The sequence below is a fragment of the Corythoichthys intestinalis genome, chromosome 22 (genome assembly GCF_030265065.1).
Source record: "Corythoichthys intestinalis isolate RoL2023-P3 chromosome 22, ASM3026506v1, whole genome shotgun sequence".
NCBI lineage: Eukaryota > Metazoa > Chordata > Actinopteri > Syngnathiformes > Syngnathidae > Corythoichthys > Corythoichthys intestinalis.
In genome coordinates this window covers 30441706-30464112 of record NC_080416.1, presented here as the reverse complement: position 1 = coordinate 30464112, position 22407 = coordinate 30441706, and the positions used below count along the sequence as shown (strand labels likewise).

General features: G+C 37.6%; 1 protein-coding gene across 1 annotated transcript in view; it reads right to left on the bottom strand.

The window, feature by feature from the left end:
• Positions 1 to 15340: 15340 nt before the first annotated feature.
• The window catches only part of LOC130910986 (probable methyltransferase-like protein 24), a 44888-nt gene continuing 37821 nt past the window's right edge, over positions 15341 to 22407 (bottom strand). Inside the window, exons 4-5 of the mRNA XM_057828677.1 lie at positions 21363 to 21618; positions 15341 to 16604 (exon numbers count right to left, since the gene is read on the bottom strand). Coding sequence (XP_057684660.1) covers positions 16299 to 16604; positions 21363 to 21618 — 562 coding nt within the window. The 3' untranslated portion in view covers positions 15341 to 16298. The remainder of the gene's footprint in view (positions 16605 to 21362; positions 21619 to 22407) is intronic.

The window sequence follows — 22407 nt, the reverse complement described above, 5'->3', positions numbered from 1 at the left end:
GAGACAAAAGGGAGCATCTGCCCCCCCTTACTGTGATTGACTGTGGGCTTATTCTACAAGTCTTGTAATTGTGCCTTCACACACATCTGTTATTTCCTGGAACTTGTATAAATACCTCTGCCATTACATTTGACTGTTGATTAAAGTTATGCATGGTAAAACACTGTTTTCTCTTGTTATGAAATTATTTTACCTTCATTCCCTCTCATGACCTCAGACCACTGAGGTCATCATCACATTTTTCACATTGATTAATGAGTGCATGAATATTTGATCGTAAATCACCACAACAAAAGGATATATTGATTGAAAAGATCCATATTGTCTTCTTCAGACACCCATGTCCCGAAGGGGCACATCCACGTTGTCATCCTCCTTTTCCAAGTCCTTCTCAGTCACATGTGTTTTTTCCCCTTTGAGCGGTTGAGTGGTTCAAGGAACACCATTTGTTTGAAGCAACATCTGTTCTGTAAACTTTATCCCCAGGGGAGGTCATGAGTGGCCAGCTCATCACCCCCCTTCCACTTTGGTATGTGACTTGTGACCTTTTTCCCCAGGCAAAAGTGTAGAGCAGGACAACTTACTCATGTAAATCGATATAAAACATCAAACTTCATGGGTTACAATTTAATAAAACCCCTAGCTTAAATAAATGTAATTCCCTTTTCCTTCCTAATATTTCCCTAACATTTCCCCCCTGTTTACACAGTCAAGCTGTGTAACAAAAAGATAAATCTGAGAAATAAATATACACACAAAAACAACAGAAGATATAACAACAACAGTAGAAACACATTCAAAATTCATTGGTGAACCAAATCCTCGCCCAAATTTTATGCAAATCAAATCATGTATCAGTGACTTTAATGTTGTCAGCAAAACCCACAAATGTGTACGACCTATCATCTAAACCTGACTAAAAAATATCTAACTTTGACTGTCTTAATCCATTCTACATTTTTATTGGAAACCCCTTGGAACTACTTTGTATCTAAATTCAGATGATGTTAGCAAATTAATATAAATTTAATATATCACTGTACTTCATCTTAAAACTAAAAAATCCCACAAATATATCACTCTTTGAACTGGAATAAAACTAAAAACAAACAAACTCTGAGGCGGCACGAGGTAGGGATGTCACGAGGATGACGACGATGGACCCTCATCGCAAAAGGGCCTGTAGTCACAACCACTCCTTGTATGGTTCTCGATTCATGCAGTTCTTGTCCATCCACGAACGACATGGTCAGTCCATCCGGGCTGCAGAAGATGTTGGCTTCCGCATAGATGAGTCAACTGTATCCCCCCAGTTCAGTGGGGCCTCCCACAGACAGACTGCTGCTGCAGTCCTCCAACGGCCTAGATCTCAACTTGGGAGGACCCCTGTGTCCACCAGCACGCGAACGTCCACCTTCATGGAGAAACGGTTGACTGTGTTACCTCTAGACCAAGTCTCTGGACATCTCCACTGGCGTGACTGCCAGCTTTCCATCACAGCAGCACAGGTTGGCGGCTGTTGTTGTGGTCCTCGCTTTACTGCTGCCATGGTTCCAGTCACATTCTCCTCCAAAGCATGGAAGACAGCATTTGGGATGGAGCTTTTCAAGTCCCTCTGGTGGCTGTTGCAATGTCTGTGGGGCAAGGGAGCAGCATAGAGACGTCGCGTGTCCATACTGACCAGTCTGAATCTCGCTTGGTCCTCTGGGGAAGGGCGAATGTCTTGTTTGCATCCAAGGAATGAACTCTCTTCCCACCTCGTGTCATACTCAGTCGCTACTCTTCCTATAATAGCCTATGCTAGCCGCAAATATTCAAAAATTAAAATTTAAAATCACATTTGCATGTTTTGCTGAGAACATTTTTACTGCTTGAAAAATGTAGCAATTAACACAAACAACATTATTTCATCATAATTGAAAAATTCTTCCCCAAAAAAAAATCAAAATATTATGGTTTTGGAATTTAACCCCAAAAATTCCCATCAAAATGTTTTCTTGCACAGATTAAAATCAAACCAAAAAAAGATGTATGTAGTAAAGTTATCATTAACTATATATCTAACTCCCCCTGTTTAGCCATGTGAATTGACAAAACAAAACACAGGGCTGAAAAAAAAAAATATCTACATTTGCTAACACACAAATAATCTTTACCATTGTTATCTTAAATCAACCCACACATTTCCTAGTGCATCTATATCGATAATCAAATCCACAGTAACACTCTTCTATTTGTCCCACTTTGCATATCAAACTAAAAATTTAATTAAAATCAATGTAGCAGCATGAGCTGAACAATTTAGTTCTACACATTCCCCATCAAAAGCGATAGCAGTTAACTAGTTAATCCTATATTCATTTAAAACTATGCCAAAAATTCAAACCCCTCAAGCTGAGACTTCTTTAGTGTTGGGTCTCTATTCGCCAACACAGTCATCTGGAAGATAAAATGGATGTGTTAGTAATCAATCAATAAAACAAACAATTTCATATTCATTTCAAGAATCTCACAAATAGATAACAATGTCATTCAAAATTATGTATTACCATAAACATAAATGGACTGTATCGATCAGTCAGTGCTCCATGTACTGTATAAGTAACGTAGTTTTAATTTCTAAAATGTACTGCAATAAACAAGTGACAGATCAATTCTACATCTGCAAATCGACTTTAACAAAATCATAAACTAAAACAAAACCAAAAATGAACAAAATTCAATTCCGTAAATGTGCAAAAAGTATGGAAGTAAGTAGTTTATCTAATCCCCCCCAAAATGAATCAAAATATAAATAAAAAGTACAAAGGAAAAAGTAAATAAAATTTTGAATTATACTCAGAAAATTGTAATCATATGCTATTAATTTAGAAATTGTGACAAACGTTATAAAAGAAAAACAACCTATTCCTCTAAATTTCATAAAATTATATAGAATTTTCATAAAATTATATAACATTTGATTAAACCTTTATAACACCCCATAGTAACAGCGCCATACAAGAACAGTTCAGTAAATCTGTACTATCAAGGAGTATTACAAATATGAAACTTAATCTCAGACTCTTCATATTACAATTTTCGTAGTATAATTGTACTTGGCCCAATGCCAATAATTGCTTATGATCAATTTTGTCAGCTCCCATTTTAATCAGTAAATTAAATTTGCAGTGGCATTAATATATCGCGCAATGTTCCACTCAAGATTACAAAATTGAAATTTGTCTTTGTTTTGGAATTTCTTTAGAGCAGACAAAATGTCTTTTCACCTTCTTTGGGTCACTGTCTAAGATTCATCAACATGTAATCCAAAAATTACGATTCCACGACGCAATTATAATCTATTCAATTGATTGTTTTTAGTCAAATACAGTATCTCAATAGGTATCTTTTGGGTAAATTTAGTAATCAATTTACATTTCTATTTCAAATTTGAATTTTCCATAACACAGTGTGTTGTCCACATAAGTCAAAATCGGACTTTTTTACCCAGGCAAAGTTTTTCATTTGAATGGGAGAGTATTTAGGGACAACAATACTCTTTTAAGGAATCACATCTTTTCTTATTCAAAACCCCTTCAAGTCTAAATTGTTTCATGTTACTCTTACGTCTTACAGACATACCAGTTGTCATAAAGTTTTTACAAGTATCCAGCTTTCTTCCAGATGAACTGTGGTCATAAACTTTTATTACTGTTTACCTTCCTTTCAACTCAATTTTGCTCCCCCATACTGTTTATAGATAACACCTTGGTTTCCTTCCACACATTGTAAAGGACAGCTCCTGTGATCAAATGGACATCAGGTTACATTCGACACTTCCACTGTCTCACAAAGTGTGGATGAAATAAGCATTTTAACATTTGGTGTGCTTGCTACAGTACTTTATTTTAGTAAGAATCTGATTCTTTAGGATCAATTTACTTCACAAAATGTTTTAACTTTCTTCTTTTATTCCACTATGGCTTCTCTGCTATTCTTTAACACTTAAAACACTACCTCTTATAGCATTCAATTCAATTTGTTAATTCTGATCATGATTTCAACTAGCGCTGTTAATATAAATATACCTTTCCAATTGACATCATATAATTTATAATGGAGGATAATTCAACAGTCCAGAGGAGAACAAAGAATGTTTTTTCGTGCACTAAAAAACATCCATTTGTATTTCACTCCAGGTTGGTAGAATTATCTGCTTCCATGTGAATTTTAGAACGGTTTTTTTTTTTTTAATCCCAACTTTTGATTTGTGATCATTATTTATACACTCCTTGTAACAACTTATTTCCCTAGTTTAAACTATTCCTGCCATTCTTAAAAAGCGGCAAGGTTTAGAATTGCTCTAGCGTCTGCTAAAACTGATTTTTCATCAGCTATTAATATTTATTCATTTTGTGACATATACCAAACCGCTGCTCCTTCCTCAACAGGAGTTTGCTTAACCAACATTTGGACCTATCTTTCTCTATAAGACTTGTATTGATATCTATTATCGTTCCCAAAAATTAATGGGAAGTCTTTCTGACAGTTCTTATAGTATTTTGCCATGTACTTCAAAATCTAATTTAGTCAATCTATACATTATGTCATTATGTGTGATTCCTTTTCTCTTTAAATCTGCCGATAATGACATTTCTCTATTTCTGAATCACCTTCTTCATTGTAAATTTTATAACGTAATACTCTTTTAAATCTAGCCGAATAATTTTCTCCATCTTACTTTGAATGTTAAGAACTAGTTCAAAGATTAATACGTCAGATTACTCTACTTACTTGGAGTAAATATTATTATTTGTTTCTTATTAGCTCGATACATCTAAAAGTTGGTCATTTTTTCACCTGAATTCAGAATTTACTTTCAAATAATATTATGAACAATATCTATTCTTGAATGAAGAACTTTTCTAACAATCTAATTTTCTTTTATCAAATATACTAGCTCTTTGCTTAAAATAAATCTGTTAAGTTTGTTTTCAAATAGCTATTTATCAACAGTTGATCTTTTCCTTTTTCAAAACATTAACTATTTTCTTTCTTTTAGCCATTCTCTTATTTTCTTTTAAGAGCGTTCTATAATTTTCAATTTAGCTCAATAGTCTATTTTTTTTTTTTTTTTTTTTTTTTTTTTTTTTTTATCTCTAATGAGATTCCATTTCAAAATTCATATCCTAAATAGTACAAGGGAAAGGCTGGAATATTCCCAGCTGCAATTACAACCTTCCCTTATAATTTGGGCAAAAACCCAGCGGATGCCGTCGAGGACCCCATGTTGCAAATAGGGGCCACCGAAGGGCCGCACTCCTCATGTTGAAAAACTTCTAGGTTTTTCCGATTTTGCACAATAAACGATCAGCTATTCACAAACAATTCCCTCGCTTATCAACGTTCGTCTCACACGCCCAAAAATTTCCAAGCCCTACATTCTCAGCTCCTCTATGCTCTGTGCGAAGGGCCAAATGTGTGATTTCCTCTTCTAGCTTGATTTTCAGCGTTGCCAGAGTAGACTTTTCTTGCTCTCTTCATGCTTGCTTCCTCTTTTTCCTTCTTCATCTTCCGCTTATCAATGCCACTCAAAACCTGTAATTCCAACCTTGCGTAATGATCCGTAATTTCACTCCAAACCTTGCTTCTTTCCACTCTTTCTTCCGACCTGATAACTCTCTCATTCGACTTTCCCGTCATTTGTTTAATCCACTCGTGTGCGTCCCGACAACCAACTGAACAGAGCGTATCGCCTTTCTCAGTCACACTCACAACAAACACTCTGTTTTACGCACAAATTCGTTTATTTTAGGGTGGTGGACAAAATCAAACACCTGCGATAATTTATTTGACACGACGAAGATCGAAACGGCCGTAAGTAAATCCCAGATTTTAAACCTTACGGTGGAGTGAGTAAATCCCAGATTTTATACCTCACTACCTATTAACGAGTAAATCCCAGATTTTATACCTCGTTATTAGTACGTAACTCCCAGAGATTTTATAACGCACTAGTCCACACAATTACGTTGAATACGCAAATCCCAGATTTTAAATCGTATTTAACGGAGTAAGTAAATCCCAGATTTTACACCTTACTCTTTTATACTTCAACACTCCTCTCCTCAATAAAACAATAAAATGCAGATTTTAAAAGGATTCTGCTTACCTCTATTTCGTGGTGATCACCGAGAGGAGAAAGTGAGAAGTCTGGCTACCTCGCGCCTCAGGTCGTCACCTGGTGTGGACATCGGGTCCCAGACCCTTTTTCCTTACTTTTGGTCGTCGGTTTTCCTTTTTATTCCCTTTCTTTCATCACGTCGGGGTCACCATGGAATTGTTGGGAATAATTCATACCTTCAAATATTACGCAATAATTACCTGACTCCGTTTTAGTGTTATATAAGTTTTACCTTATCACCAAACACTCTTCCAACAATTACGCGTATTCGTTCTGAAAAGAAAGGCGTCAGGAAGCCGGCATTTTCACACACGAGTGGATTTATTACCTTGGTCTTTCCAAAGGAAAGAACAAGGTAATGATATTCTACAACTTTATTGTACTTATTATTATTCATCTTATTCTCCGCGTTTTTTTGAGCCAACGCACAGCCCAAACCGTAGCACCGATCGGCACCGTTGAAGTATCGGCACGACCGGAATTCTCGCGTGACGATGGGAATTTTTCAAACCGCCACGAAAAATTTTCCGTTCGCCCGTAAACGGCAATTTTCCGAAAAATAAAAAAAGTTTAAAAATGTATCTAGTCCTACAATTTTTGACCAAATCACATAATTTGGGCATCAAAAATTCCGGGACGGTGAGGGGCATAAAAGTTGTATACAGAATTTGGCAAAAATTTACGGTTCCCTGGAAATTTGCCAAAAACTTTCCTATTCATTTTGAATGGAAAAAAAACGCGCGCTTCACAGCCCGAACCGTTAGACCGATCGGCACCGTTCAAGTATCGGCACGACCGGAATTTTCGCGTGACACAGGAAACTTTACAAATGGCCCCGAAAATTTTTCCGTTCGTCCGTAAACGGCAATTTTCCGTGAAAAAAAAAAAAGTTTCAAAATGTATCTAGTCCTACAATTTTTGACCAAATCACATAATTTGGGCATCAAAAATTCCGGGACGGTGAGGGGCATAAAAGTTGTATACAGAATTTGGAAAAAAATTACGCTTCATTGGAAATTTGCCAAAAACTATCCCATTCATTTCAAATGGGAAAAGTCCCATTCACTTCCAATGGGATTTCCAATGGAATTTACATTGCATTGATGCCATTGACGGCCATGCATGTCGAATCTACTGATGCCAATGTACTTGGATTCAATTGACTGTATGGATGTCGATGCCATTGACGGCCATGGACGTCCAAAATTTTTCCCATTCATTTTCAATGGGGAAAAAACAAAATTACCCCAAATCAACAGAAAATGACCAGATATCAATAGGACGTGTCCCCCAAACTTCCCCAATTCCATTGACGCTTATGAAGGGTGCCGCCATTGACTTACATGGACGTCCAAAATTTTTCCCATTCATTTTCAATGGGGAAAAAACTACATTTTCTAAATCAACAGAAAATGACCAGATATCAATAGGACGTATACCCCAAACGTCCCCAACTCCATTGACGCTTATGGGGGGTGCTGCCATTGACGTCCATGGACGTCCAAAATTTTACCCATTCATTTTCAATGGGAAATTTTTTTTTTTCCCCAAATCAACAGAAAATGACTAGATATCAATAGGACGTGTCCCCCAAATGTCCCCAATTGCATTGCTGCTTATGGAGGGTGATGCCATTGACGTCCAGGGACGTCCAAACTTCCCATTTATTCCAATGGCATTTTTTCATGTTTGTTCATTCTATTGATGCCAATGTACTTAGATTCCATTGACGCTTATGTAAGTTGATACCATTGACGTCCATAGACGTCCAAAATTTTTCCCATTCATTTTCAATGGGAAATTTTTTTTTTTTCCCCAAATCAACAGAAAATGACTAGATATCATTAGGACGTGTCCCCCAAATGTCCCCGATTGCATTGCCGCTTATGGAGGGTGATGCCATTGACGTTCATGGACGTCCAAACTTCCCATTAAATCCCAATGGCATTTCTTCATGTTTGTTCATTCTATTGATGCCAATGTACTTGGATTCCATTGACGCTTATCTAAGTTGATACCATTGACGTCCATGGACGTCCAAAATTTTTCCCATTCATTTTCAATGGGAATTTTTTTTTTTTCCCCAAATCAACAGAAAATGACTAGATATCAATAGGACGTGTCCCCCAAATGTCCCCGATTGCATTGCCTCTTATGGAGGGTGATGCCATTGACGGCCACGGACGTCCAAACTTCCCATTCATTTCCAATGGCATTTCTTCATGTTTGTTCATTCTATTGATGCCAATGTACTTGGATTCCATTGACGCTTATGTAAATTGATACCATTGACGTCCATGGACGTCCAAAATTTTTCCCATTCATTTTCAATGGGAATTTTTTTTTTTTCCCCAAATCAACAGAAAATGACTAGATATCATTAGGACGTGTCCCCCAAATGTCCCTGATTGGATTGCCGCTTATGGAGGGTGATGCCATTGACGGCCATGGACGTCCAATTCTCCCAATCTTTTCTAATGGCTTTTACTTTGTTTAGTGCCATTGACTGGCATTATGGTCCATTCTATTGATAGACCTGAGTGGGGCTAAGATTTGTATCTCCACAGAGGAAAGACCAAGGTGTAATTTCTCCCGAAATTGCAGTTTCTAGTTCCTAACACGGAAATCTAATACAGCACTCGGGGCACAGGTCCCTCTCAGTACAGTCTCGTACTCCCCTGTGTCTATCAGGAGAAGCACACACCCTGTGTTGCCCAAGAATGATTCAAATTACACAATATGCAAATACATGTTCCTAGCGACTATTGATTGGCTATGTGATACCTGCAGTTATTCTTAGCTTGCTCTGATTGGTTTAAATTCCCCTGCAGGATGGCGGGGTCTTCTCTCTTTATCTCCGGGGGTCCCTCTCAGTGGGGGTCAGCCGAGTTGTTTTCCCGCCTCTTTGAGAAAAAAGGAGCGGCCGCCTTTTGAGACAAAAGGGAGCATCTGCCCCCCCTTACTGTGATTGACTGTGGGCTTATTCTACAAGTCTTGTAATTGTGCCTTCACACACATCTGTTATTTCCTGGAACTTGTATAAATACCTCTGCCATTACATTTGACTGTTGATTAAAGTTATGCATGGTAAAACACTGTTTTCTCTTGTTATGAAATTATTTTACCTTCAACATATTGAATCAGTTTCCTGAGATCAGAGAAGCAACACGATTTTTCAAAGGGTGTCTGGCCCATTTTTGGAGTTTTGTGTAAAATGATAATGATTCAATTTTTTTCCCATTCTCTTTTGTGTTTTTCATTGCAAGCAAAATCAATGAAGATATTACTATCTACACATTTGTAATTGCAATCATTTTCTGGGAGAAATTGAGCATCTGGCAGAATTGCAGGGGTGTCAATACTTTTGGCCAGCAGTGTATACTGTATACTATACTATACTATACTATACTATACTATACTATACTATACTATACTATACTATATATATATATATACTGTACTTACTTATACTGTATAAACAGTGCCCTCCATGATTATTGGCACCCCTGGTTAGGATGTGTTTTTTAACTTCTAATAATTTTTTTAAATTTAAAATGTCCTGGTATTTCAAAGCATTCACGATGTCATGCACCCTAACAAGGTTCCCAGGGCCTTTGGAAGCGAAACAGCCCCACAGCATCACTGACCCACCCCCATACCCCATATGAGGTGCTTTTCAGCATGCGCACCTTTCGTGGCACGCCAGACCGACTTACAGTGTTTGTTGCCAAAAAGCTCAATCTTGGTCTCATCCGACCAAAGCTCACGGTCCCAGTTGAAGCCTGGGAGAGCCTGGGAGACCAAGATTGAGCTTTTTGGCAACAAACACTCTAAGTGGGTCTGGCGTGCCACGAAAGATGCGCATGCTGAAGAGCACCTCATACCCACTGTGAAGTATGGGGGTGGGTCAGTGATGCTGTGGGGCTGTTTCGCTTCCAAAGGCCCTGAGAACCTTGTTAGGGTGCATCAGATCATGAATGCTTTGAAATACCAGGACATTTTAAATCAAAATCTGTTGCTGGGTGAGCTGAAGAGGAGAGTACAGAGGAGAGGTCCCAGGTCTCTGGATGATTTAGAGAGATTCTGCAAAGAGGAATGGCTGAAGATCCCTCTTTCTGTCTTTTCCCATCTTGTGAAACATTATCGGAGAAGATTAGGTGCTGGGTTTTTTTTGGCAAAAGGGGTTTGAACAGAGTATTAACACCAGGGATGCTAATAATTGTGACACACATTATTTGATGTCAAATAATTATTTCTTAATGTGGGATTTTTTCCCCCACTTAATAAATGCATTTGTATTGAAGGTTGGATTTTTCTCTTTTTTTCCATTAAGTTCCCATATTATTTTAATAAAAAAATATATATTAGAAGCTAAAAAACACATCTTAACCAGGGGTGCCAATAATTATGGAGGGCACTGTACACCATATATTACATACAGTGGGGCAAATAAGTATTTACTCAATCACCAATTGTGCAAGTTCTCCTACTTGAAGAGAATAGAGAGGCCTGTAATTTTCAACATGGGTAAACCCGAACCATGAGAGACAGAATGTGGGGAAAAAAAAGAAAATCACATTGGTTGATTTTTAAAGAATTTATTTCCAAATTAGAGTGGAAAATAAGTATTTGGTCACCTACAAACAAGCAAGATTTCTGGCTGTCAAAGAGGTCTAACTTCTTCTAATGAGGTCTAACGAGGCTCCACTCGTTACCTGTATTAATGGCACCTGTTTTAACTCATTATCGGTACAAAAGACACCTGTCCACAAACTCAGTCAGTCATACTCCAAACTCCACTATGGCCAGGACCAAAGAGCTGTCGAAGGACACCAGAGACAAAATTGTAGCCCTGCACCAGGCTGGGAAGACTGAATCTGCAATAAGTAAAATGCTTGGTGTAAAGAAATCAACTGTGGGAGCTATTATTAGAAAACGGAAGACATACAAGACCACTGATAATCTCCCTCGATCTAGGGCTCCATGCCTTGGTGTCAAAATGATAACAAGAACCGTGAGCAAAAATCCCAGAACCACACAGGGGGACCTAGTGAATGACCTACAGAGAGCTGGGACCACAGTGACAAAGGCTACTATCAGTAACACAATGCGCCGCCAGGGACTCAAATCCTGCATTGCCAGACATGTCCCCCTGCTGAAGAAAGTACACGTCCAGGCCCGTCTGCGGGTCGCTAGCGAGCATTTGGATGATCCAGAAGAGGACTGGGAGAATGTGTTATGGTCAGATGACACCAAAATAGAACTTCTTGGTAGAAACAAAGGTTCTCGTGTTTGGAGGAGAAAGAATACTGAATTGCATCCGAAGAACACCATACCCACTGTGAAGCATGGGGGTGGAAACATCATGCTTTGGGGCTGTTTTTCTGCAAAGGGACCCGGACAACTGATCTGTGTAAAGGAAAGAATGAATGGGGCCATGTATCGAGAGATTTTGAGTGAAAATCTCCTTCCATCAGCAAGGGCATTGAAGATGAGACGTGGCTGGGTCTTTCAGCATGACAATGATCCCAAACACACAGCCAGGGCAACAAAGGAGTGGCTTTGTAAGAAGCATTTCAAGGTCCTGGAGTGGCCTAGCCAGTCTCCAGATCTAAACCCCAATCTGTGGAGGGAGTTGAAAGTCCGTGTTGCCCAACGACAGCCCCAAAACATCAGTGCTCTAGAGGAGATCTGCATGGAGGAATGGACCAAAATACCAGCAACAGTGTGTGAAAAGCTTGCGAAGAGTTACAAAAAACATTTGGCCTCTGTTATTGCCAACAAAGGGTACCATAACAAAGTATTGAGATGAACTTTTGGTATTGACCAAATACTTATTTTCCACCATGATTTGCAAATAAATTCTTTAAAAATCAAACAATGTGATTTTCTGGGGGGTTTTCCACATTCTGTCTCTCATGGTTGAGGTTTACTCATGTTGACAATTACAGGCTTCTCTAATATTTTCAAGTGGGAGAACTTGCACAATTTGTGGTTGACTAAATACTTATTTGCCCCACTGTATATGTGTATATATATTATATTTATATTTATATCATTATTGTTAATATTATACTATATACCACTACAGTATATATTTTGTAATCATTAAATACAATTATAAATTACTAAAAGATTCACACACACACACAAAAAAACTCAGAACGACAAAAATAGACTTTTGGCCCCTAATAATACTAAAAAAAATTTTTTTGTTTTTGTTTTTTTAAATCACAGTACTGTATTTATATGAGAACCCTATAAAGGGTTAAAATGTTAATAGAATTTTATACACATTTCCCAATAAAGCTTGATTGTAAATCAAAAAATGTATTCATATATTTCTGCACACATTGTTTTTTATTACACATATCAACATTTTAGGCCACAATGAAATGGAAAAATTTCAATTCCAAGCGGCTACATTCAAACATCTCGAATCATATTTAATGGCTTACCTACTTAACCTTAGTTCATGAGTCACAGTTTAAATATGTTTTATTTGGCCTTTTAAACTGTCAGCCCATCTGCTGGGACGGTAAATTAAAACATTCAATGTACCCCCACCAAAAAAAACAAAAAAAACACCACACACAAAAAAATCAGCCATAACTCCCACGATGTGACACACTTTCATTCTTTGGACGCTTCCCATGTGCAAGTAGCATAAAGAAATGACCGTATAAAGACAGCAGTGAGTGCACTCCATGTCAGCTTGACACCGGATTTAACAAGACACAGAAAACAGAATGTTCTGAGCTGTCTTTTTTTTTTTTTTTTTTTTTGGTCAGCGTGAGCACAGACATTAAATTTAATGTGACTAAAAACTTTGGCTGGAAAAAGTGTGTGAATGTCTGGGAATTGATGAAAAAAAAAAAAAAAAACTAAATGATGTTATTGGCGCTAATGAGGACATTAAAAGATGATATCGGCATCCCTTATGCTATTTTTATGATGCAGTATCAGTTTGTCTTATTTACTGCACTCCTTTACAAGATCAATGACGGTATCCCATTTGTCCACTAGGTGGTGGAATGCACACACCATACTGTACATACCAAGGGCGTAGGTTTGGTCTCAACATTGGTAGGGACGATATGGCCTAACCTGCATGTACACTTTTAGCTGGAGACGGGACATTCATAATGATCAATGCAAAATAAATCTGCATTGACTTATGCTAACTTTTATTTTACTGGTTCAGCCTACACCATTCAATTAAAACTTTTGTTTTTAAAAACTACTAAAGAAACATTTTTTAAAATTCCAGAAAAAATGTCCGGATTTTATATGCAAATTTAAATTGCATTATTTGAACATAACTTAAATTATATTAACATACACAATAAATACAAGTTTAACTATCCAGGAATTAAAAAAAAAAAAAAAAAAAAAAAAAAAAAAAAACATTTGTCTTAACACCCCTCAACATTGTCTAAATAAAGAAATTAAATATAAATGAAAAAACTTCTTTGTCAGGGAATAACAAAAATAAATAAAAATGAAGCTGTCCTTCAGGTAAAACACTACTGCTTTTGTCCACAAGCACAGCCAAACTCAACAAAAAATGAAAGCTCCCTTGTAAGCCTCTTTAAGACCACATCAATAAAATAAAAAGTATAATTGGGAAGAAGGGGGCAAACCTCGGTTCCTTACATTTCTCACTGTTAATTTAACAATAACAGTAGAAAACACATACGGGAGGACACTTCTCTCTAAGTAGCTTCCTACTCAAGTTTTGCAGATTAGCAGGTTTACACAGTTTACTGTTATGCTAACTCGGATTCAGATCGGACTTCCAGTAGCAAAATTAGTGTTGTGTTCCCCACTTCCACAACATTGATGTATTTCTACATTTCTTACAGTGGCTGCTGCTGGCTGAAAAAAAAAAAACTTCTAATATCCCTAACATCTCTAATATCTAATGTGTGGTGGTGGGGAGGGGGAGGGGGTCAATTAATCAGCCATTTGATTGTGCGTTGGAGGGAATAAAATGGACCGGCACACTCAGCAAGTGAAAAGAGTTACATGTACAGTGGGCCAAACAAGAATTTAGTCAACCACTAATTGTGCAAATTCTTCCACTTGAAAAGATTAGAGAGGCCAGTAATTGTCTTTATGGGTAAATCTCAACCATGAGAGACAGAATGTGGGGGGGGGGGGGGGGGGGGGGGACAGAAAATCACATTGTTTGATTTTTAAAGAATTTATTCCTCCATGCAGATCTCCTCTAGAGCAGTGATGTTCATACAGGAGACATACAACCATTCACGCACACACTCATACCTACGGACAATTTAGAGTGTTCAATCAGCCTACCATGCATGTTTTTTGGATGTGGGAGGAAACCGGAGTTCCCAGAGGAAACCCACACAGGCACGGGGAGAACATGCAAACTCCACACACTCCACACACTTTATCGTACCACTGCATGGAAATTTACGGAGCCCAGAAAGGGACATCGACAAAAATGAAATAAATTTAAACCATCTTGTGCACACTACAAACTATCTGGTGATGTGCAAGTAATGCAGTAATATCTTTATAGTTGAGTCCAAGATTGAAGTAAGGCTCAACTAAATCCGGGATTATCATTTTTAGCACGCCGAAACTGCTGGTGTCAGATGCGCGCCTGCAGTTTGTAGCCTATAAAAGGGAACGATCTGGTGCACACCAAATAGTTTTCTAGTGCGCACCAGATGGTTTAAATTTATTTTATATCTGTTGATATCTCCTTTGGGGTTCCGTAGAAATTAAAATAAAAATGTTCATCAAATTTGTAATTTATCAGACATATAGGGTCAGCAATGAAGATTTTTTTTTAAACCTATACATAATTAAGGGAAATATTTTTGTAAAAGCTAAATATATTGTAACTAGGGCTGTGAAACGATTAAAATTTTTAATCGAGTTAATTACAGCTTAAAAATTAATTAATCGTAATTAATCGCAATTAATCGCAATTCAAACTATCTATAAAATATGCCATATTTTTCTGTAAATTATTTATATTCTGTAAAATAAATTGTTGGAATGGAAAGATAAGACACAAGATGGATATATACAGTGGGGAGAACAAGTATTTGATACACTGCCAATGGGAAAATCCATTGGCAGTGTATCAAATACTTGTTCTCCCCACTGTACATTCAACATACGGTACATAAGGACTGTAGTGGGCATTTCACTCTACTGTCATTTAAATCTGTCTATGCTGTCCTCACTCCGAAGCGTCTACTTTTTCCAAAGCTAGACAGCTGGTGAACGACGCCTTAATAATCAGACTTCTTCCTTTTTCATCTGATTTATTAATAAAATAGCCTCAAACCATTGTCCTCTTTGGACCGTCATAAAACTACAAAAAAAAAAAAGTACACAAGCATTGCATTAGCAACAACGTTAGCTTAGCACGCTATTCAGGTTCACTAAACATAAACAAAAAGCGTCTCATACAAAAAATAGAACATTTCGCTTACTAACATAATATGTACATTCTTTACAACAACCATACTTACGAACAGATCTTGTCCAAGGATCATATAAGCACAACATTACAATGAAGGCTTCAGCCCGAGACGTCGTGCAGCCATATGAACTGGCAAGAAAAAAAAGAAACCATGTCGCAAAGCGACCACAAGAGTTCGCTGTTGTGCTGCAGCACAAAAAGCCTTGCTGTAAAACTTACCAAAAGGCAGAATACTGTCTGAGCGGGACATGTGCGTTAATTGCGTCAAATATTTTAACGTGATTAATTTAAAAAATTAATTACCGCGCGATAACGCGATAATTTTGACAGCCCTAAAAAAAAATATATATTTTTTTAAATCCTGCAAAAAAATCATTAAAATAGTATTGGTAAATAATGCCACAATACAAAAACCTGTTTTTTTTTCACATAAAGAAATATTTGAAATTATTACGTTTTAAACATGTTCCAATCCATGTTGGGTAATAATGATCATTTTTACACATTATTACAACTGAGCCATCATGATAGATTTATAATATACTGTACTGCATATGTATATTGTAAACACATTTACAGTATATTTTTTGAATGTGTTTTATATGTATAATTGCATATTACCTAACTTATACCCAATGAAAAATACAGTGAGCGTACGTTGTGACGTCATCGTCTGGTGTTGACCCAGCTGAGCGTGTAGGAGCTCCGCGCATTCTCCACGTAGCGTTTTAACACGCGTTGTCCATCACCGCGGCTGCTGTGTACCAGCCTGAGCCCGGTGTCCCCTAGCCCTCGCAGAACGGTGAACCAATAGCGCAGCACTTGCTCCTCAGCACCGCCGACCTGGAATCCGGCCCATTCCAGGTGCACCCGAGCCACCACGTGATGCACGCGTTGCAACGTACCTGCCTCGATCCAGTTTTGGAAGACACGCCACTCGGCGCTTAGGAGGTCGGCATATAGAAAGTGCACCTGGAAAGACAAATACAATAGAAATATTCAACTTATCTCTTGCTCACAAACACTCATACATCCAACCACCCTTTCATGCACACCCTCCCATCGTAACTTTATCTCTCACACATATTTGATTGATTATTATTTCGAGCAGTGAGTAAGAAATACAACAACAAATAGAAAGAAAACCTTAATAGTAATAGTAGTAATAATAATAATAATAACAATATACTGGTATATAGACTGCCCTTAGTTAGCTGGGATAGGCTCCAGCACCTCCGCGACCCTGGTGAGGAAAAGCGGCATGGAAAATGAATGAATGGTATATAGAGCTGCAGCTATGAATTATTTAGGTAACCAATTAATCTATCAGTTCAAATAACCAAGTAATCGGATTACGAACATTTAATGCGTTGCAGAATAAATTTTAGGATATGTAAAACAAGCATTAATGCTTGCAAAAATATTTACTTTGGCTTTCTAAGATTATACTTTCAGAAGACCATTAAATTTGAATACGAAATAAAATTCCTGGGTGTTTCGTCAAACTATGGAGGATTGCACTTTCATTTCACAAGGGCAATAAATGCATTTAAAAATAAATTAAAATTAGGGCTGTCAAAATTATCGCGTTAACGCGTGGTAATTAATTTTTTAAATTAATCACGTTAAAATATTTGACGCAATTAACGCACATGTCCTGCTCAGAAAGTATTCTGCCTTTTGGTAAGTTTTACAGCAAGGCTTTTTGTGCTGTCCAACAGCGAACTCTTGTGGTCGCTTTGCGACATGGTTTATTGTTTTCTTGCCAGTTCATTATGGCTGCACGACGTCTCGGGCTGATAATGTTGTGCTTATATGATCCTTGGACAAGATTTGTCCGTAAGTATGGTTGTTGTAAAGAATGTACATATTATGTTAGTAAGTGAAATGTTTTATTTTTTGTATGAGACGCTTTTTGTTTATGTTTAGTGAACCTGTATAGCGTGCTAAGCTAACGTTGTGGCTAATGCAATGCTTGTGTACTGTTTTTTGTAGTTTTACGACGGTCTAAAGAGGACAATGGTTTGAGGCTATTTTATTAATAAATCAGATGAAAAAGGAAGAAGTCTAATTATTAAGACGTCGTTCACTAACTGTCTAGTCAAAAAGTAGACGCTTCGGAGTGAGGACAGCATAGACAGATTTAAATGACAGTAGAGTGAAATGCCCACTACAGTCCTTATGTACCGTATGTTGAATGTATATATATATCCATCTTGTGTCTTATCTTTCCATTCCAACAATTTATTTTACAGAATATATATATAATTTACAGAAAAATATGGCATATTTTATAGATGGTTTGAATTGCGATTAATTGCGATTAATTTTTAAGCTGTAATTAACTCGATTAAAAATTTTAATCGTTTGACAGCCCTAATTAAAATACTTGAGCTTAGCCTGAAACGATATTAAAAAAATTCATAAATGAGGATCTATGTACAACAAAAGAACAATTGGCTAACTTGCAAAGCAAAAGTCCGCTAGCTTAAATGCTATAAAATGCTAACATAACACAAATCCATAACAAACATGTCAGCTCAGAAACAAAAACATCCCTTTTATTGGTCGTAACAAGGAGCAGACAAATTCAGCCATGTTAGAGCAGTAATGTATATTAACTGTTGCCACTAGAAGGCAGTATATTCACCCAAATCAATAAAACTAAATGCATCACTTTCAAAACGAACCATTACAATGTCACTCTAATTCGGTGTTTTCCAACCTTTTCTGAGTTACGCCACGTTTTTACATAGGAAAAAAATGTCGCGGCACACCACAAAGCACAAATGTTCCAAATTTACTTCCTGTACAGTATATTTAATTATCCAATAATTTCTCAATATCTATTCTAAGTCAGTGTGACTTGAGCCTGTTTAGATGACCACAAAGCCAATATCCTGGCGGGAATTTAAAAAAGTCGCACACGAAGCTCTTCTTCAACAGCTCTTTGTCTCTCTGTTTTTTATTTTTTATTTATTTTATTTTTTTTTTTTATCACAGTTAGGCTTGAAAAGCTCAGACTTATCAGGCAGGGGGACTTTATCAATGTCGCAATGTCTTTAACCGCATCAGGGCGGAGCATCTTGCTGACAATTACTTTGCAGGCAGGCAGTATTAATTTCTCTGCCACAGTGTGGGACTTTTTGAATTTAGCAACAAGTTCAGCAACAAGGTCGTTGAGGGCTTTCTCAATTACCTTTGTAGTTTTTCTCAAAAAAGTTGCCTGTTTCGCTGTGTTTTCACGAAAGGCGAACAAAATAGTCCATGGACTTGTTTTGAAGCGACGGGTGTTTTGTTTGGAGATGTCGTTTAAGCTTGTTTGGCACCATGGCGCTGTTGGATAGCTGCTCGTGTCGCGTTCAAGAACTGCTCTGATTTCTAGCTATCGGCCACATTGCTGTCCTTGACAATGTGTTGGAATAAAACACGGGGAGGCTTGACGGTCGTCACATATGGATAAAATAGAAAGAACACTTTCTTGTATATCGACACTTGACAAGTCTAATCCAATGACGTACAGTAGACGTGTTGTGGTCCATATTGGAACATTTTTGGTTTGTGGTGTGCTGCGACATTTTTTTCCTATGTAAAAATGTGTAGTGACTCAGAAAAGGTTAAAAAACACAGAATTAGAGTGACATTGTGATGGTTCGTTCTCTAACATGGCTGAATTTGTTTGCTCCTTGTTACGACCAACGAAAGAGATGTTTTTGTTTCTGAGCTGACATGTATGTTATGGATTTGTTATTTAATTTAGAAGTATATTTAGCAGTTTTAGGTGGGAATATTTGTTTTAACTATTTGTTAAGAGCATTGTAATATACAAAACAAAAAAAGCCTTAGAATTTTATAGCATTTTGTCGCAGACAGTAAGGTGGCTAGAAATCCAAGCAGTTCTTGAACGCAACACGAGCAATACTTCCCTCATTTGCACACAACCAAAACCCTCTACCTAGTCTACATTGTATATAAAAAAAATTTTTAAAAAAACTTAGAATTTTAGAGCATTTTGTCACGGACAGCAAGGTGGCTAGAAATCCAAGCAGTTCTTGAACACGACACGAGCAATACCTCCCTCATTTGCACACAACCGAAACCTTCTACCTACAGTGGGCACTGGGGAGAACAAGTATTTGATACACTGACAATGGGAAAACCCATTGGCAGTGTATCAAATACTTGTTCTCCCCACTGTAAGTCCTTCCTTCGATCTGCAACTCCGTCCAACGATGTAAAAAAAAAAAAAAAAAATGTAATCGATATTGAATAATTTCTCGCGGCACACCTGACAATCTCTTACGGCACACCGGTTAAAAACACTGCTCTAATTAAACGAAGCCTCAAAGGAGCAAAATTTGATTCGAAGCTTTTTTTTTTTATATCGAATCACTCGAGATAATTGATTAATCGTTGCAACACTAAAAATATACACACACACACACACACATATATATATATGCAGCGTGAAACACATATTTTAAAAAAACAATCACTCTCGAACTAAAAACATCTAGGGCTGCAGCTATCGATTATTTTAGTAGTCGATTAATCGATGAACCATTAGTTCGAATAATCGAGTAATTGGATAAGGAACATGAAAAATTAAATTACCTGAGCTGAGCCTCAAACGGTATAAAAAAATAAATAAATTAAGGAGGATCTATGTACAACTAAAGAACAATTGGCTTACTTACATAGCAAAAGTCCGCTCGTTCAAATGCTATACAATGCTAACTTTTTAACAATGCTCTTAACAAATAGTTCAGACACATATTCCCACAAAAATAGGCTAAATATACCTGTAAACTAAATTACAAATGCATTAAAAAAAAACATCAGCTCAAACAAAAACGTAGCTTATGTTGGTCTTAACATGGAGGACCTGGATTCAGCCATGTGAAATGAGGCAGACTAGAAGGCAGTGTATCCACCCAAATCAATAAAACTTAATGCAAACACTTTCAAAATAAACCATTACAACGCCACTTTAATTAAACGAATACTCGAAGCAGCAACATTTAAAATCTTTTTTTCTTATCGAATACTCGAGTTAATCAATTAATTGTTGCAGCACTAAAAACATCCTTCACATTCACCCAAAATCATACACACATACAAAGTCAGACTCTCCTCCAAAAACATGTAACTGTAATGGTTAATAACAATAGGCTAAATAGTTCATTAAAAAAAAAAAAAAAAATTAAAACGTGCTATGTTTTTGCCTATGTAGTTTCTTTTATCATTTATTTCTGCTGTTTACAGATGTAAATAATTATCTGTTCCGATTAAAAAAGGCTTAACAACAATTATAATGAAGGTTATTTAATTATTTCATTACATATCATTCACCGACAGCCACTCCCAGTTAAAATGGATTGGACATCTACTATTGACAATAGAAATTAATGCGTTAAATCGTACTTTTTAGAGTACTCAAAGACACATTTGTTTTAATGTAAAAAAAAGACAACAAAAGCATTTCAATAATGTTAATGTGGATAAGTCCATCCAGTAAAACTTGCCACATGCTTATCAGTGTGTAATATAGGGCCCTCTTGTGACTACAGAGTGTAACTGCGCCTGGAGGAACAGTTGCCATGGCAGCCACGGATGGCGCAGAGCTCAGTTGCTATAGGAACCTAAGTAAGAGATCTTTGTGTTTATGATGGGCTCCAAGGGATATTTGCTTGGCACCCCCTTTTTAAAAAATGTGCACGTGTATGTTACCGTGGCGTGTCCCAGCTCGGCCATGATGTCAGCCAGCGTTCGCGACGCGCCGGCCCGGCGCCTGGCCCGCGTCTTCCTCGCCGGGGACTGCCACTCCAGCCACATCCTGTGCCGGCTGAAGGTGCCTGTGTCCTCATGGCGACCGACCAGAGTGTTGCCACGGCGACTGCCGGACGCATCGGCGGGATCAAAGCGGTGGACGTCGCAGCCGAAAGACGACGTGGTCTTGAAGAAGTCAGCGTCTCTGCTGTCCATGCTGGGTGACACGGGAGGACAGTGTTGTGTTGTTTTTTAATACAAATACTCTCTCAAGAGCGCCCTCACACAAACACCATTCTGTCTACAACGTCCACAGCCAAAAACACACTCCTACAGTGGTATGAAAAAGTATCTGAACCTTTTGGAATTTCTCACATTTCTGCATAAAATCACCATCAAATGTGATCTGAAATCCCAGATGTAAAAACAGTGTCTGCTTTAACTTAAGCCACCCAAACATTTATAGGTTTTCATATTTCAATGAGGATAGCATGCAAACAGTGACAGAAGGGGGAAAAATAAGTAAGTGAACCCTCTGCCGAAGGAGACTTAAAGAGCAATTGAAACCATTTTTTTTTTACCAAACATTCAAGTCTGGACTTTGACTTGGCCACTCCAGAACATGTATTTTGTTCTTCTGAAACCATTCTGAAGTTGATTTAGGGGCCGTTTACATGGTGAATCTCCGAGAATACGAAAAATTTCAAATTTGCATTTGCGTCTCCATTTGAACAATGTCGCAATTCTGCATGAAAACCATGTAGTATTCATGCCAGGCCCTAGGGGGCAGTGCACATTTACAGGGCGACAGAGAATGATGCACTTTGACCCCACCAAGCTCCTTCGCCTGGAAAAAAATATGCCCGCCCACTCGAAGCAATGTCATTTTTCTTTTGTTCAAAAAGGCACAAAAATTGAAAATATTATTAAAACAGTAAATTAAAGCTGGCATTCTGCCATATTTGCTGTTTTTAATGTTTAGTAGCACCGCTGCGCACGCCCAATG